The sequence below is a fragment of the Artibeus jamaicensis genome, unplaced genomic scaffold (assembly GCF_021234435.1).
Source record: "Artibeus jamaicensis isolate MK-2021 breed Jamaican fruit bat unplaced genomic scaffold, CSHL_Jam_final contig_475, whole genome shotgun sequence".
NCBI classification, from domain to species: domain Eukaryota; kingdom Metazoa; phylum Chordata; class Mammalia; order Chiroptera; family Phyllostomidae; genus Artibeus; species Artibeus jamaicensis.
Window position 1 is genome coordinate 3,182,524 of NW_026521852.1, and position 15,570 is coordinate 3,198,093.

Consider the following 15,570-nt stretch of genomic DNA (forward strand, 5'->3'; position numbering starts at 1 on the left):
CCCCAACTGGGAACTGAACTGGCGACCCCTTGGTTCACAGTTCGGCAGTCAGTCCACTGAGCCACACCAGCCAATGCTGTCCTATTGCTTTTGATTTTAGGTCAGAATTAGATCAGTGGTCTGGTGTTTTGTGCTTAGTAAATACCTAACACAAAATTAGGCACTCAGTTAATGCTCTTTGCTTTTTTTAAAGGACCGAATTTCTTCCCCAGGAGAGTAGATTTCCTGGTTTCAGGTTCTGGCGTTGCTGATGTGCATGTGCAGGCCACGTGCTGTGCTTACAGACAGACCTGCAAACAGGGCTCCAGGAAATGCAGAGGGGCTGTGGGTGAAAGCAAACTGCTGTGAACCTTTTGGCGGTGGCATTTGTGGGAGAGAAGGAGGTTTGAGGATTTGAAATAGTAAGTTTGTGGCAGGATAGGTACAGTCTAAAGTAGAGCAGCCTCTTAAATGAGTCTGGGCTCTCTTTTGCTTCATTTATAGGAACAAAATAAACAAACAGCCTATGGGTGGTTTAATACAGCTCATGGTTAAGTGAATACTAATACTTTAGTCAGTTGGGGCCACCCCAGATTTCAATTAAGATCTAAGACCGGCCTTCTTTCAGCCAAGGAGCGTGTGTCCCTGCCTTTTTGAACAAACCCAAGGGCTGCCCGAATCCTAGACAGAGGCAGGCCAGGCACTGAACGAGTGGAGGAGTGATTGAGTTCAGAATCCGTCAACTAACTTCTGGTTCCCTTTCTCAAACAGAGGCTTTCATACTTGAGGAAGTCTTTTGTTCTTTTTTGAATACTGTTTGCCTTGTTTGTGGAATCATGGTTGTCCCGAAAGAATGTTTTAGAGAGAGATCACATCTCTCTCTAGATGTGCCGGGTTTCATCCTAACAGGCAGTTCTTTCCCTTTGTCTCACCCGGGGTCTTGTCATCCATAAGCTGAGGAAGTGTGATTTAATTAGGAGATACTGATCTTGATTGAGCACTCAGTTTTTTAAGAAAACACATAATTTGGCCGCTGGGATGCTGTTGCCAGCTATCAGACAGGTGAACCAGAAAAGACTCTAGAGCTTATGTAAACTTGAATAAGTTTTAATTTCCATGTGTGTGTACTTAGAGATTAACTCATACATTTAGTTATAAAATGTGTCATAAGAAAGGAAAATAACAAGCTAAAACTCCATATGGTAGTGACATTTAAAAAGGCTGAATATGTTCAAGTACTAGGTCTTCCGTCGTCACAAGGAGGACTTTCATTTTGACATGTTCAGGCATAGTTTCTCCTTGGACTCACAGTGGCTTTGTCAATTTAATGATCTTGTGGTTGTGCCTAAGTCCTTGTAAACTTCTTCGGCTGTCCCTCCCCTGGAAGAAAAGGAAGGGGGGAGGGTAAGATCAGGTCACTGCTGCCTTTCTGGGTGGAAACAGCTGCTCTGGGGATGAGCCGCAGAGGGGAGTTCTCTCTGATACTGAGGAGCCTTTTCTGACAGAGATGTTTTCCTGGTACCTCCTTCAACCGAGAGCCTCCTAGAACCCTGGTACCCTAATGGGGTCTCTGTGAGTCTCTCTGCCCCTCCTTGTTGTAGAATGGGGATGGGCCCCCTTCTTGGCTGTACCCTGTATCGTCCTCACTCTTCTCTCTGTCCTCCTATCTCCTCCTCCACCCTCCCCTTCCCCAACCAGGCCAGCTGAGCTGCATTTCCTTCCCACCTAAGGAAGAGAAGTATCTCCAGCAGATTGTGGACTGCCTACCCTGCATCTTGATCCTCGGCCAGGATTGTAATGCCAAGTGCCAGCTATTGAACCTGCTATTGGGGGCGCAGGTGCTTCCTACTACCAAGCTGGGCAGTGAGGAGAGCTGTAAGCTTCGGCGCCTCCGCTTCACCTATGGGACTCAGACTCGGGTCAGCCTGGCGCTCCCTGGCCAGTATGAATTAGTCCACACCCTGGTTGCTCACCAGGGCACCTGGGAGACCATCCCTGAGGAGGACTTGGAGGTCCAAGAGGACAGTGAGGATGCTGCCCATGTTTTAGCCGAACTGGAGGTGACGATGCACCATGCTCTCCTACAGGTACCAATCTCCTACTTATACATTGTACACATGTATACCAGCTTTTCTTGTATTTCAGCTTTCTCAGAAAGTAGTTTGGTATTATATACCCTGGGCTCTGAGCATCAGCCAATGAAGTCAGAGGACCACAGTCTGGGAAGCTGGAAGTGGACGTGGTTGTAGCAGGACCCATCCCTGCCTCTGCTGTCACGCTGCACGGCCCTGAGCAATCGGCTCGTCTCCCTGCCTCCTATCTCCCTTTCTAAAGCAGAGGGAATGTGATACTTACATCTTGACATGCTTTTACAGAATAATTATGATGAGGATTAGAAATCCTTTTTCTTTCTTAGCAGGAAGGTGTTGCTAGGAGTGCCTCTAACCATCCCTTTCTAAAAGGAGCAATAAGACAATGCATAGTTAATGTTCTTGTGAGAGATGAGCAAAAAATTTTGTGAGGTTTTCCTTAGGCTTAGCCATCACTTGCTGAGCTAAGTGGGATAGATCATGTTGTACTTTCTAAGGAGCTTGGGAATGTGAGAACAAGTCTGGCTCAACGTTATGAGGTCTAGAGATCCTGGCACGAGAAGAATGTCATTTGCTTCTCTTTTGCAGTAAACTCTCCAAAGAAAACGCAGGTCTCGTGGCATATCCTAAAAATCATGTTGCCTGTCTGGTATTCCTGTCTGCACTTAGGAAGGACTCCTTTCCTGTGCTAGGACTGGGCTATTTTATTAGACTAAATGGGGATGAGCACAGGATGTGACTGTTCCCGAGGGTCAGGACTGAAGGAATGCAGACACTGTCAGAATAGAGTCTATCACTTTGGTTAGCTGGGCCAGGAAGATAGAGCTGGGTTGGCAAGATTGAGAGAGTGGTTTCTTTTTTCTTAAAACCTCTTCACCCACCCTTGTTCTAACAGGCTTGATCTCCGAGTCAGCGAAAGAGCCCTTTGGTTGTGGCCATGGTGCCATTTGGTTGTGGCCATCGTCTATATGATATTCTTGAAGTAGAAACTGTCACTTCCTTCCAGAGTCCAGATTTATTCTTTTTAAAGATTTCGTAGAAATCTCTCCCCTTAGAGAGGGGAGGGGAGGGAGAAAGAGAGGGAGAGAAACATCAATGTGTGGTTGCCTCTTATGCGTCCCCTAATGGGCACCTGGCGTACAATCCAGGCATGTGCCCTAAATTGGACATTGAACCAGCGACCCTTTGGTTTGCAGGCCGGCAGTCAATTCACTGAGCCACGCCAGTCAGGGCCAGAGTCCGTCCACTTTCATTTTATCTTGATAAAAGCTAGAGGGGGCTATGTATACAAGGGGAGGGCAGAAAACCCAGAATTTATTTATAAAAAATTATCTATGTAGTCTTACATGTTTAAACTTCAGTCACTTTCAGAGTACTCTCCATTGGTTGCAATACACCTACGGAGACGTTTTTACCACTGCCCAAAATAGTTTTTGAACTCCTCGATTTTGATGCCTTTAGTACTTCTGCTATTTTTTGTTTCACCTCTTCCATATCAGCACAATGTTTTCCTTTGAGGACTTTTTTCATCTGGGGAAACAAAAAAAGTTGCTCAGGGTGAGAGCAGGTGAATAAGGAGGGTGGGGCATGGGAGTCTGCCCTTTTTGGTCAAAAACTGCTGAATACCCAGCGCAGTCTGGGCAGGTGTGCTCGTAAATCACACCCATCATGAAATGGGCATACATATTGAAAGATTCTTCACAAAAAAAATTCAGTGATGCCAAACGTAGCCTCTCACCACACCACCAGCTGGCACACTGAAACAGATGGTTCCTAGAACACTCACCTAGTGGAGGAAGCCTGTACTACAAGGGGCCCGCCCTCCAGAAGGTAATTCCGTTTGGGCGGGGAGGGGGGGTCCCCTTTGCATAAGGCAGCATTTTTCTCTCAGGTCCATTTCAGTGGTGGCTTTCCTGTTTTCATACCTAGATCTCGCACTTCTTAGCTCAGGGACAATTGCGAGCGTTCTTAGATAACTCTGAGAGTAAGTCTTATATATTGACTGAGGTTTCTCGGTTGACCCATGAACTTCTTCACAAGTCATAAGCATTTGATCTGTCTGTAGTATACCACCCTGGTCAAGTTTTCTCCAGTTTTCAATAGCTCAGTGATTTTCATACCTGTAGATTTTTAAATGTTGTAAGAAATAGCCCTGGCTGGTGTAGCTCAGTGGATTGAGAGTGGGCCTGCGAACCAGGCAGTCGGGGTTTGATTCCCAGTCAGGTTACATCCCTGGGTTGCAGGCTGGTTCCCTGCAGGCCAGTTCCCAGCAGGGGACACACAAGAGGCAACCATACATTGATGTTTCTCTCCCTCTCTCCTTCCCTTCCCCTCTAAAGATAAAAAAATAAAATCTTAAAAAAATAAAATAAAGTAAAATGTTGTAAGAAATAATGATTTATAACAGGACCCAGTACACATGTACACATGTACATTTGAAATAAAGTTTCATGAAATAATACTTCTTGCAAAACACACTGATATTTTCCTTTTTTATTCTGTTTGACTTCATTTTGAAAAAGCAAATGGTAGCAACCTCTAAATTGGTGCTGGGACCTAATACCTTGTGACCTGGAGCTTACCCTGTTAAACAGGTGAAATGCCTGCTCGAGGTTGGGCAGAGAGTTTGCCTGTTTTTGCCTTTTAAAAGCAGTCTTAGGATGTGAGCAAAGCCATTGCAGGAAGGGCCAGTTATTTGGTTTCTCGGTGCCCCTTCATTTTATTGGTTTCCATTTTTGGTGTTCATTTACTTTTGGTCCATGAATTGAGGTGACACAAGGTAGGAGAGCGAGCGCCTTCCCAGGTGCACTCTGAGCGCCCGCCGTGCTGTGAGAGCTGCCAGCCCTGCTCGGACGCGTGCTGAGCACCCAGCCGCAGTAGCGGTTGAGCAGGCTGCCTGGTGGGAGGTTGAGATACCAAGCAGCTTCCTCTCCATACAGTTGAAGTATATATTCTTTCTTAAGGAATATTCTTCTCTTTTCTTGAGGAATTTACTAGTCTTTGTTTCTGTTTCATGTGGTTTCTGAGGCTTCCTTAGCCAATGTTTCTTCAGATCTGCTTTATTCCCTAATGGTTTTGATGTAGAAATAGCAACGGGCCCCAACGGTTCACAGTTAGAACTCCTTGATGGGGAACCTCAGAGTGACAGCAGCTTTTGTGGAGCTCAGGGCCTGGCCTGCCTCTAGTCCGGCTCCTGTCCCCATTAAATACAGCAGCCATGCCCAGCTCACTGCTGGGGGCATTTCACCGCTGCCTTGGAGATTTTTCATGCCAGTGAGAAAGATCTTGTTTAGCTCCCTTTATATTTAGGACAAGTGAGTTAGCTCTCAACAGCCCTTCCGTTTGGTGTGTAAAAGGGTGGTAAAGAAAGGAAACATTGAACTAAAGGAAACCAAGATTGAATTAAGGGAAATTGATGTTCATTTTTAACTGTCGAATTATCAAAGCAGAAGTTTTCCTTACCCTCTTATACAATGGTCGTTCTTCTAATGCGCTGCTTTAAAGTCCTCATACATGAGCCACTTTCGGTGTTTCCGGAATAGGCCAGGGAACCCACAGCACTCGGTGTTCTCAGCTGTTTAGTTCTGACATTCTTGGTTCATAATTCATTGTTAGAGGAACACGTCAAGCCATTAGTTTCCGAAATCTTGTTTATTGTTAAATTTAAAACATTAAAAAAAACCTACAACAGAAACAAAACCGTAGTCATTTTCAGTTGGCAGCACATTCCACTGCTCACCGAATGAGCTGGAATGAGCTGGTTCGGTCTTTCTTGTAGAGACACATTTCCCCTCCCCCACCCACCCCTGTCCGCACATGCATCTCTCCGCCCCCTTCTCTCTTTTTTCCTCTTGTAAATCCAGTGGACCGTAGTCGTGTGCTCAGATTGGTCTGAGTCTGATGTGTGCAGTGTATGTGTATTTTTTTCCGGCGAACACTGTAAGAAAAGGAATGAAAAGAAGCGGAGATGATTAAACTTCCTCAGCCTGAGGTGCGCTCCCTCTGCTGTTTTACTTCCCGCGGCTGCTCCACAGCTCTCAGTGGTTCTGCTCCTATCAGTGGCCTGCTTGTCCCTCCCAGATTTTCTTTGGCCCTTTGGACAAGTGGACGGGTTACCTAGCAGCCAGCCTGCCATATGCTGACACCTTTTTTGGCTCATGGTGGTGTCTGGTAGGGTATATTTCAGTGAACTGAAGTAGATGGATGTTTCTAGGAAAGGTCTACTAAACTGCAAATAAATTTTTTTATACTATTTGTAACATTAACCAGTTTGAGTTAAAAAGTTTTTTATTTATAACCCTCAATCAATAGCTTTTGCTGGAAAAAAATCTGTTTTAAATGTTATACAGACCTTGGTGTTTTTAATTTCTCAGCAGTCAACACTTTCACGAGCCAAAATCATCATAAATTATCTTACTTAAAATGAAAAAAGTTTATGCAAAATTTTAAATCCAAATGGTTTTTAAAAAAATTTTAAAGATTTATAAAAATTTTATTTTTAGAGCGAGAGGAAGGGATAGAGAAAGAAAGGGAGAGAAGCGTCGGTGTGTGGCAGCCTCTCACACCTCCCTATGTGGGGACCTGGCTTGCAACCCAGGCGTGTTCCCTGACTAGGATTCTACCCGCAACCCTTTGGTTTTTAGGCCAGCGCTCAACCCACCACGCCACGGCTAAAAATTTCCATTTTTTTATGACAGTTACTTGCCTCCATCCACCCCTCCCCCCCAGCCATCACACAGCCTCCGTGCCCCCAGTTCTTTTCCTTTGCTCCGCCCCAGGTCCCCCAGCCCCTGTCCAAAGCTGCCCGCCTGCTCTGTTTGAGTCTCTCTGTTTTGCTTGTTGGTTCTGTTTGTTTGGAATATTGTTTGTTGCTAGGTTAGCTTCTCTCAATTTTTGTCTAGTTATTGGCATTTAATATGTCAGTTTATAGAAGTAAATTTGTTGTGTGTTGCTTACTTTCTTAGATACCGTATCTTCTCTAGAACATATCTAAATTGAAAGATAATGGTTGATTGGTAAAAAGTAGGAAAGACATCTGGGTGAGAGTTCTCAAGGCAAGAAGATCCTTTTAGGAGGAGAAAGTGTATGGAATTAGGCCAAAACTGGCCATTTCAAGGCAAAGAAATGAAGTTGGGATAATATATATAAGACAGAGAAATAATGACATTCAAGAGATATTAAAATAAAGAAACCACGGTTTTCTGGGGCAAAAAGAAAGGGAAACTAAAGTGATATGTTTAACAAAAAAAAGAATTTGGGAGGTTCATGCAAATGCTAAATCTCTTCCAGGCAGTAGTCCGGTGTTCTTTGATTTTAGCATCTCTCTCGCCTTTCCCCTAATGCACACTAACATACATAGTGAAATGTAACTGTCCTGTATACATGGTTTTTTGTCAAGAAACCTGGGAATACTCATTATAGGTTAACTTACCTATTAAAGATATGTGTAGTTTAGAGGCAAGATTTAAAAAAAGAAATCTCTATGCTCACCAGAGAAGCCTTGGTATCTCTTAAGAAAAGTTTTCTCAGTTCACCTCCAGTGATTAATTTTTGGCCTTCCAAGGCTGGCTCTTGAGGAGAAAAATCTGTCCAAGATCAGAGTCTTAATCTTCCTCTCTCGTCTTCTCCCTTTTCTGGGAGCCTGCCTCTGTTGTGCACCGGACACCTTCCTCCCTCCTCCTCCCTGCCTCAGAAATCTGCTGGAGTTTCCCTTTGAGAAGAGGGTGGCGGGGGTAGGGAATCTCCCCCAGTTCCGAGGCTGCGAGATTGAAAGTACTGTCAACATGCAGAAACTGTTTTTGGGGCTATGAAAAATATTTTCTTCTGACTTCTTTTCTGATATTTCACCCAGTCCTTGCAGGATTGTTTCATAGCAGGGCCCTTACTCCGTAGGCAGGATATACTGCTTAACACAGAACACAAGCATTGTTACGATCCTTGGAATCATCTTGTCCAACCTTTATTCTTTCAGAAGGGCCCTGACAGACGGTCCCTGACGTCCAGTGGACCTTCAGTTACTATTTAAACACGGCGCTCGCAGTCAAGCGGACCTGGCTTTATACCCCGTCTTTGTCACTTAATTGACTGTGTCACTCTGGTGCTCGATTCTCTCATTTGTAAGATGGGAGTAGTTAGCCATCTCTTTTAGGACTGATGTGAGTCGAAGCTTAAATAACAGAGTAGCCGTGTCCAGTGCCTAGCAGCCAGTTCCCTCCTCCCTTTGTGTGAGTTAATCAGTGTCCTTGAGAAGAGGGTTGCCTACTCTCTGTCACTCACCGCTTCCCTGAGAACTGTTCACATTGGAACTCCTTCCTTTTGTCAAACCTAAGTCCTCCTGGTTCTGATTTACTTATATATATAGTTATGATTCTGCTATAATTAGAGACAGAGTTTTTTATAATTTATTATGAAATACTTTTGTAATAAAATGAAAGAAGAGGAATGTTATTAAAAGGCAAATAGTATAAAGGTTAAAGTCATAAAGTTAATACGTATATAAAGTCTTCCCTTCCTCTCTCTCTTCTCCGTTTCACTTTTTTGTCTGTCTGTTTTTCTCTCTCTTTCTTTCTTAGTGGATGTAGTAAGTGGTAAAAGAAAAAAGCTTCAGATTCCTATTTTATCTGTATCTGTGGGTGTTTGAATATCCACAGGTAGAATGCAAAGTGTCCATTCAGTACATTCTTGTAAACTTGTCTTCAGACAAGAAGTACGAAGTGCAAAGGTTCTGATCCTTAGATAGTTCAGGTCCTTAGGGCTTCATGCTTATCAGTTGAGGTTCAGAGTCCCTGTTTTGGAGTGTTTAGGTTTGTAAATATATTCCCACTTTTAGCATCATGCTTTCTGTGGTTGGTTTAAGGTTTTGGGATTGTGTTTTTCCCCAAACCTTGTTTCTGGCACCTGAGTTACCATACTGGTATTTTTACTGAGTAGGAAGATGAGCTTGCATCCGTTCCATGCTGACCGCTGCATAAAGCTATCCGTTGGCTTCAGACCAGTCCCAGGTGCTTACGAGGCTAGCGTTTTATAGCCCTGGAGTTGCAGCTCCCCTGTGAGACTGTACCCACAAGAGTCAGGGTATTTTCTGTACTGGAACAAGAGTAGAGAGGTGTGTTTCTTAATATTCAAGTAACATTTAAGAGTGATAATGAGTTCCAGGAGCTATATAAAAATAAAGAAGAATTAATCCTGTGTGAAAACAAACACACACAAAAAGCTACCTTTCAACTGCCCTGTGAGAATTGCATGGGAAAATTGACAGTAAAAATAGGGAGAATTTGGCAGCAGAGATGAAGTTGAGGGTGTGTCCATGGGGGAGCAAAGCAGGACAATATAGTTGTGTTCTTTTCTTTTGTGTGACATAAACCCGAGGTTTCAGGACTGCAGAGAAAGCAGAGACAGCTGTGACCTACCTGAGGTCATGGCTGCCTTCTGTCTAAAGTGGCAGTCAGCATGGCCATTCTTGGCTGAAAACGGTGCCAGCAACATGCCAGGGGCACAGAGCGTGAGGCTCTTATCCGTGGAGCTGGCTGCCTTAGGGGGCCGTCGGCTTCCTCAGCAGCTCTGTGATTTCTTCTTAGCATTTAAGGTAGTGTCACTTACACCCAAAACAAAACCAAAGAGGTGAATTCTGGTGCCTGCAGAGTAGCAGTCTCCTTTCTCTTGCATTCTCAGTCTTGCCAAGAAAATTGATGGTAATGTCAGCACCTGTAGATCCCATAGATTTGTGCAGAGTGCATCCCACAGAAGAAATCTCTGTAGGAATCTACTGTGACTTAAAGTGGAAGTAGGGGGCACTCTCATGCTTCCCTGCAATCTGGTTCCTGGACTTGAGTTAGAAGAAAAATGCTCACTCACTGTATCATTCTTGGAGTAGGGACAGACAGCAATTCCAGACAAATGTGTGGGGTATAGGTTGAAGGGTAGAAAAGTTTACTTCTGGTTAATTAAAAAAATTACTTTTTGATTTTAGAGAAATGAAGGGAGGGGGAGAGAAACATTCATCTGTTGCTCCGCTTACTTTATGCATTCATTGATTGCTTCTTATATGTGCCCTGACCAGGGCTAGAACCCGCAACCTTGGCATATCTAACCAACTGAGCTAGCTGGCCAAGATTACTCGTAGTTAGTGAAAGGGGTTTTGAGCAAGTAGTAAAGGCATCATTTATTTATCCATTCCTTTCACATTTATTTATTGAATGCTTACACAGTGCCAGGTACTGTTCTAGGATCTGGGAACAGGCAGTCTGAGGTCAGACTTCCCTCGAAGGTGGTCATAATAGGGCCCAGAACAGGTCTGGCTCATCCTCTAGCAGTTATTTTTTTCACTCCCTGTCTCCAGGAGACAGTGCTGGCTTCCTTTTTGTTTATAACTATGAGGCATGAGTCATCCCTTCACCGTAAGTATTGCAGAATCTCATATCACATTCCAGTCTAATTTGTGCTGCTGCCAAGGTCTCAGCCAGCAGCCCTTTTTTCCTGTCCTCTAGAAGTCATGATAGAACAGTGAGGCCAACTGTACAAGTTACTTAACTGGGAAACGGGGAAGAGGGCGTGGTACTTGTTTTCTACCCATTTTTGTTTAGTACAGGATATATTGAGGAGTAGACAAGTTCTTTCTGGGTGCCAGCATGTCAGGTAATACCTCCCATTAGAAAACCTTGGATCCATTTAAACAAATGAATTTGCATCCCTGAGCAGCTCAACTGAGCTGGGTCTTAGAAAGGATATCGATTCTACAAACAGACTTGGCAGCCTTGGCCAGTGGTTCTATTGCACACAAAATGGTCCTTTGAGGAAAACCTGGAAATTTATTTTAGAATTTTAAGAAAATCCATCAAATAAACAAGCAAACAAAGATTCTTCCTGAAAATTTTCTGAACAACACTTACTTTGGTTTTGAATATTTAGGCTTTTATTTATTTTAGAGAGAGGGGAAGGGTGGGAGAAAGAAAGGAAGCGAAACATCAGTGTGACAGAGAAACACCAATTGGCTGCCTCTCAAATGCCTGTAACTGGCATCCGGCCTGCAACCCAAGTATGTGCCCTTACTGGGAATTGAACTGGTAACCTTTTGCAGCGTGGGTCTGTGTCCAGCCAACCTGGTCAAACCAGTCAGGGTGGCTTACATCTTTTAAAATGCATATGTTTAAGACAGCTTTGCAATTTTAAGATTTTATTTATTTATCTTTTTTAGAGGGAAAGGGAAGGAGAGAGGGAGAGAAACATCAATGTATAATTGCTTTTCGTGCGTCCCCTGCTGGGAATTGGCCTGCAGGGAACTGGCCTGCAACCCACAGCTTTGCAATTTTAAAATAAATGTTTTTGAGAGCATTTTCATTTATAATTCTCTACCATATTATATTTTAATTTCTTGAGATTTTTTTCTTCTAGTCTTTTTCTAATTATATGAAATTAAAATGTTGGCATTTAGGTAGTTGTATATTCTACTCTAAACATTAGAAGTTCTTACCCACATTTTCCATGTGCCTCATGAAATGATCCTTACTCTAGCAGTGTGACTCGGGAGTGAAAGAGGGCTTGTTCTGAATGTCATGGTGAGTGTCAGATTAATCTTCCAGTCAGAAAACATTTCATGCAATTCAGGGCACAGATGACTCTGCAGATTTCTTCTTGTCCTAGGCTTGGATGGAAAATAGGTGGATGTATGCAGTGTTTGCTCAAATGCAAATGGTCAGATACTAAAAGCACTTTCAGCTTTAGAGTTGAAAGTGGCCGGCCAAACGACACTTATGTGACGTGCTTTAGGATAACACGTACTAGTGCTTTGTTGGGGAAGGTGAGACCTTTGTGCTTTGCTGTGAATGGGAGAGATCTCTCTGTCTCTCTCTGTCTCTCTCTCTCACACACACACACACAGTGCAAGAAACAATAGGCTGGCATTTCTTAGTTCTTTCTTACTTATCTAGAGAAGGAGATCAAAAAGGCAAGAGCTCCTAGGATTTGATATTTGAAAATCTCCCATCAGAAATACATCTTGCTCAAATAAGGTAAGCAATGAAAACAGAATATTATTCTGAAAGGAACTAAACAAATTGTATATTTCTTTAGATTTCAAATAAAGTAAAATCTCAACATCTGATAACTATTAAGGACACAAATTTGGGCAGCTTTGTGTTGAGTTCTAGCATGTAAAATGTGCTAGAATGCAGTGGAGCATTGATTTTTGAGTTTGTAGACCCCTGAACACTTTGGGAATTGCTGTGCTTATGGTGGTGATACAGGTGAGAGTCTTTAGGTCAACCCTTAGGTCCAGAATGCCAGGCACAGTAGCCAGTTTCAGGGATACAGAGGAGCAGCTTATGCAGCAGATGGAAAGATATGCTCCAAAGTGCTTCAGGATCCTTAGGAAAGAAATAAAACACAAAGCAGAAATTGTTGGCTAGGAAAAGGACCTGTAGAAGGTTTGTTTCTAAACCAAAGATCATTCTTGAAACTCACTTTAAGAACTTGGGTTCAGTCAAACGCAAAAGACAGAAAAACACAGGGGCTTGTTTAAATAAGACACAGGTATTAATTTTTTTAAAAAAGAACTGCTAGGCAGTTCAGCGCTTGCATGGCAGCTCTGCGGTCATCAGGTTTCTAGGCTTCTGGGTTTTTTTGTTTCATGATCCTTAACTCTGGGTCCACACTGAGGTTTGCCTGTCAGCTGCGGTGTGACCACCTCTGCTCTAGATACTATGTCTGTGCTCCAGCCAAGCAGGGGAAGGCCAGTGGGCATACTTCTTGGTAGAATCAAATCTCTAAAGGGCTTTCCTGGTAGATCCATACACTTAGTTGGCCACTCCTGTCTGTAGAGGACATTGCCTTCCCAAAGAATGCAGAGGCTGAATATTGGGTGGGCATACTTTAGTTTCTGCTATACCACGTGATCCTGAGAATAAAGGTATTTCCAATATTTAAATGGCTAAGACTCTGGGATACCTGTAGACTCAGAGAATAGGACAGTAATAATGTTGGCAGGCCTGGCTTTTAGCTTGCCATAGCTTGATCGATTCAACAATATTGAGGACTTACTCTATGATGGACACTGGAGTTATAATCATGAATAAGATAGACATAGTCACTGCCCTCAAAGAGTTTGTTGGCTTATGGGGAAAAATGTGTTTTAAATAAATAAATTTTAGATGTGTTAAACAATAAGAAAAGGAGAGGCAGAGAAAAATTCCTTGGGATTATGTTATAGGAAAGCCTCTGTAATGGTATGACATGACGTAAACATCAAGATTTAAAGGCTGCTTCGGAGCTAGCAAAGTTAGAGACGTGGGGACGGACGGGGCTGTGAGATGGGGGCAGAGGATGTTCCAGTTATCTCAGTCTGATAACTTCCATAATAGTTCTTTCTTCTGTTTGTCTGTCTTCATCAGAGAGAATCATGAGTTTCCAAGCAACATAGGAAGTCAGGGACTAAAATGTATTATTTACATCAGAAATGGCTAAGGACACTGCCATTCTTTCTACTTACTTGTTTTTTCACTCTCTCTAGATGAGTGTTGGTAACTGATGAAGGAGGTGGACAGATGACTGGGGGCACCCCAAAATCCAACCGCCCCATTATAGATCAGGATTTTGGTCTCGGTGTGGGACTTTGGGGAGGCAAGGATTAGTTGACCCTGAAGTGCTGATATGACCTCGTTACCATTCCAGGATGTGGACATTGTGCTAGCACCGTGCCAAAGCCTCCGGCCCACAGTGGATGTTCTGGGTGACTTGGTGAATGATTTCTTCCCTGTGATAACCTATGCACTTCACAAAGATGAACTATCCGAGAGGGAAGAGCAAGAGCTCCAGGAAATCCGAAAGTATTTCTTTTTTCCCATATTCTTTTTCAAAGTACTGAAGTTGGGCTCAGAGATAATTGACTCTTCCACCAAAAGAATGGAGAATGAGAGATCACCACTTCATCGTCAGCTAATTGACCTGGGCTATCTGAGCATCAGTCACTGCAACTGCGGGGCCTCTGGCCAGGACACTAAAGCTCAGAGCATGTTGGTGGAACAAAGTGAGAAGCTGAGACTCTTGAGCACATTTTCTCACCAGGTTCTACAGGCTCGCTTGGTGGATGGAGCCAAGGCCCTGAACCTGGTGCACTGCTGCTGCCTTGACATCTTTATTAACCAGGCCTTTGACATGCAGCGGGACCTGCAGATTACTCCCAAACGTCTAGAATATACGCGAAAAATGGAGAATGAGTTATATGAATCATTGATGAATATTGCCAACCGAAAGCAGGAGGAAATGAAGGACATGATTGTTGAGACACTCAACACCATGAAGGAGGAACTTCTGGATGATGCTGCCAACATGGAGTTTAAAGGTAGGTCCCAGCACACTTGGTGGGATGCTAGGACTATAGGACCGTCTTCCCTTTCCAGCCGGAAATGGGGAAACCTCAGGGTTTTCTCACCTACACCCCTTTCCAGCAGGCACCTACTGGAAATCATTTATGATCTCCAGTTTATGTCTGGGTCCACTTGACCTTAATGGAGCTGGAAAAGAACTGCTCAAAGAATGTTACTAAGTCATGCTTTAACCTTGGCTCCTTCAGCATAGCACGTTCTTATTGGCACTTTTTGTGTGTGAGTCTCCATTTTTCTTTCAGGCTGCTCTTGAAACCCAAGTTAGGAGCCTTTCCCAAAGTAGTGTTTTTAGCTTTTCTGGTGGTCCCATTCTTAAAATAGCTATTAACAAGATTGGGCCACAGAGGTTAGTCTTTTGGTGTCTGAAGTTTTAGATGCTGCTGACTTTGTCTACTGACAGCTACGTAGACTTCCCTGCACCAGACATTAACTCAACCACCATTAGAATGGCATGGTTTGCAGGTTAGGCTTTAGGTTCTTAACCATGGCTGTATATCCAGATCACCTGGGAGGGTTTTTGAAAATACAAATGCTTAAGACTGCTAATTCTTCAGGAGTTTTTGGCATGGGACCTAAGGGCATTATGTTTTGGGGGGTTTTGTTTGTTTGTTTTTTCAAAAGCAACCTCCCTAGGCGCATTATACTCGTTGCCATTTTCTAGATGAGGGAACTGAGGCTTAGACAGTAATTTCCTCAAGGTTACGTAACTCCTAAATTGTAGAGGCAGGATTTGAATCAATATAGTCTGATTCCTGAGCCCATACTCTTTTATTTCCATGTTTCACTGCTTCTCAGTCTGTTCCCAGTTATGGGATGCGGCCGTCTTCCTCGTAGCCAGCTGCAACTCCTCAGCACTGCCTTTAGCTGTTTTCTTTCTCTTTGCCCACTTCCACTTGGTTGCCGAGTCCTGATGAGTCTTCTCCCATATTTTATATCAACCTTTGCTTTTCTATTCCTTCTTCTTGAGTCTAACTGAACTATTGTTACCTGGTTGATCTCACTGACATCTTTTTCTCCTTTCTCCAGTGCATCTTTACTAGCTCCTTGTTCCTGCAGACTACGTGTAGACTTCTTCACCTAGTATTAAAGATTTTTCCAAAGCCTAGCCCTTACCAGCGATTTCC

At 43.5% G+C, this 15,570-nt stretch overlaps 1 protein-coding gene and 1 long non-coding RNA gene across 2 annotated transcripts in view; one reads left to right on the plus strand and one right to left on the minus strand.

The window, feature by feature from the left end:
- The window catches only part of DSTYK (dual serine/threonine and tyrosine protein kinase), a 54,584-nt gene that overhangs the window by 18,991 nt on the left and 20,023 nt on the right, over positions 1-15,570 (plus strand). Inside the window, exons 2-3 of the mRNA XM_037155322.2 lie at positions 1,678-2,066; positions 13,734-14,403. Of these exons, the coding sequence (XP_037011217.2) occupies positions 1,678-2,066; positions 13,734-14,403 (1,059 nt within the window). The remainder of the gene's footprint in view (positions 1-1,677; positions 2,067-13,733; positions 14,404-15,570) is intronic.
- Positions 1,109-5,800, minus strand: LOC119056793 (uncharacterized). The gene is made up of 3 exons (XR_005083950.2): positions 5,532-5,800; positions 2,335-2,434; positions 1,109-1,359 (listed from the first exon to the last, which is right to left on the minus strand). It is a non-coding gene; the product is annotated as an uncharacterized LOC119056793 (long non-coding RNA).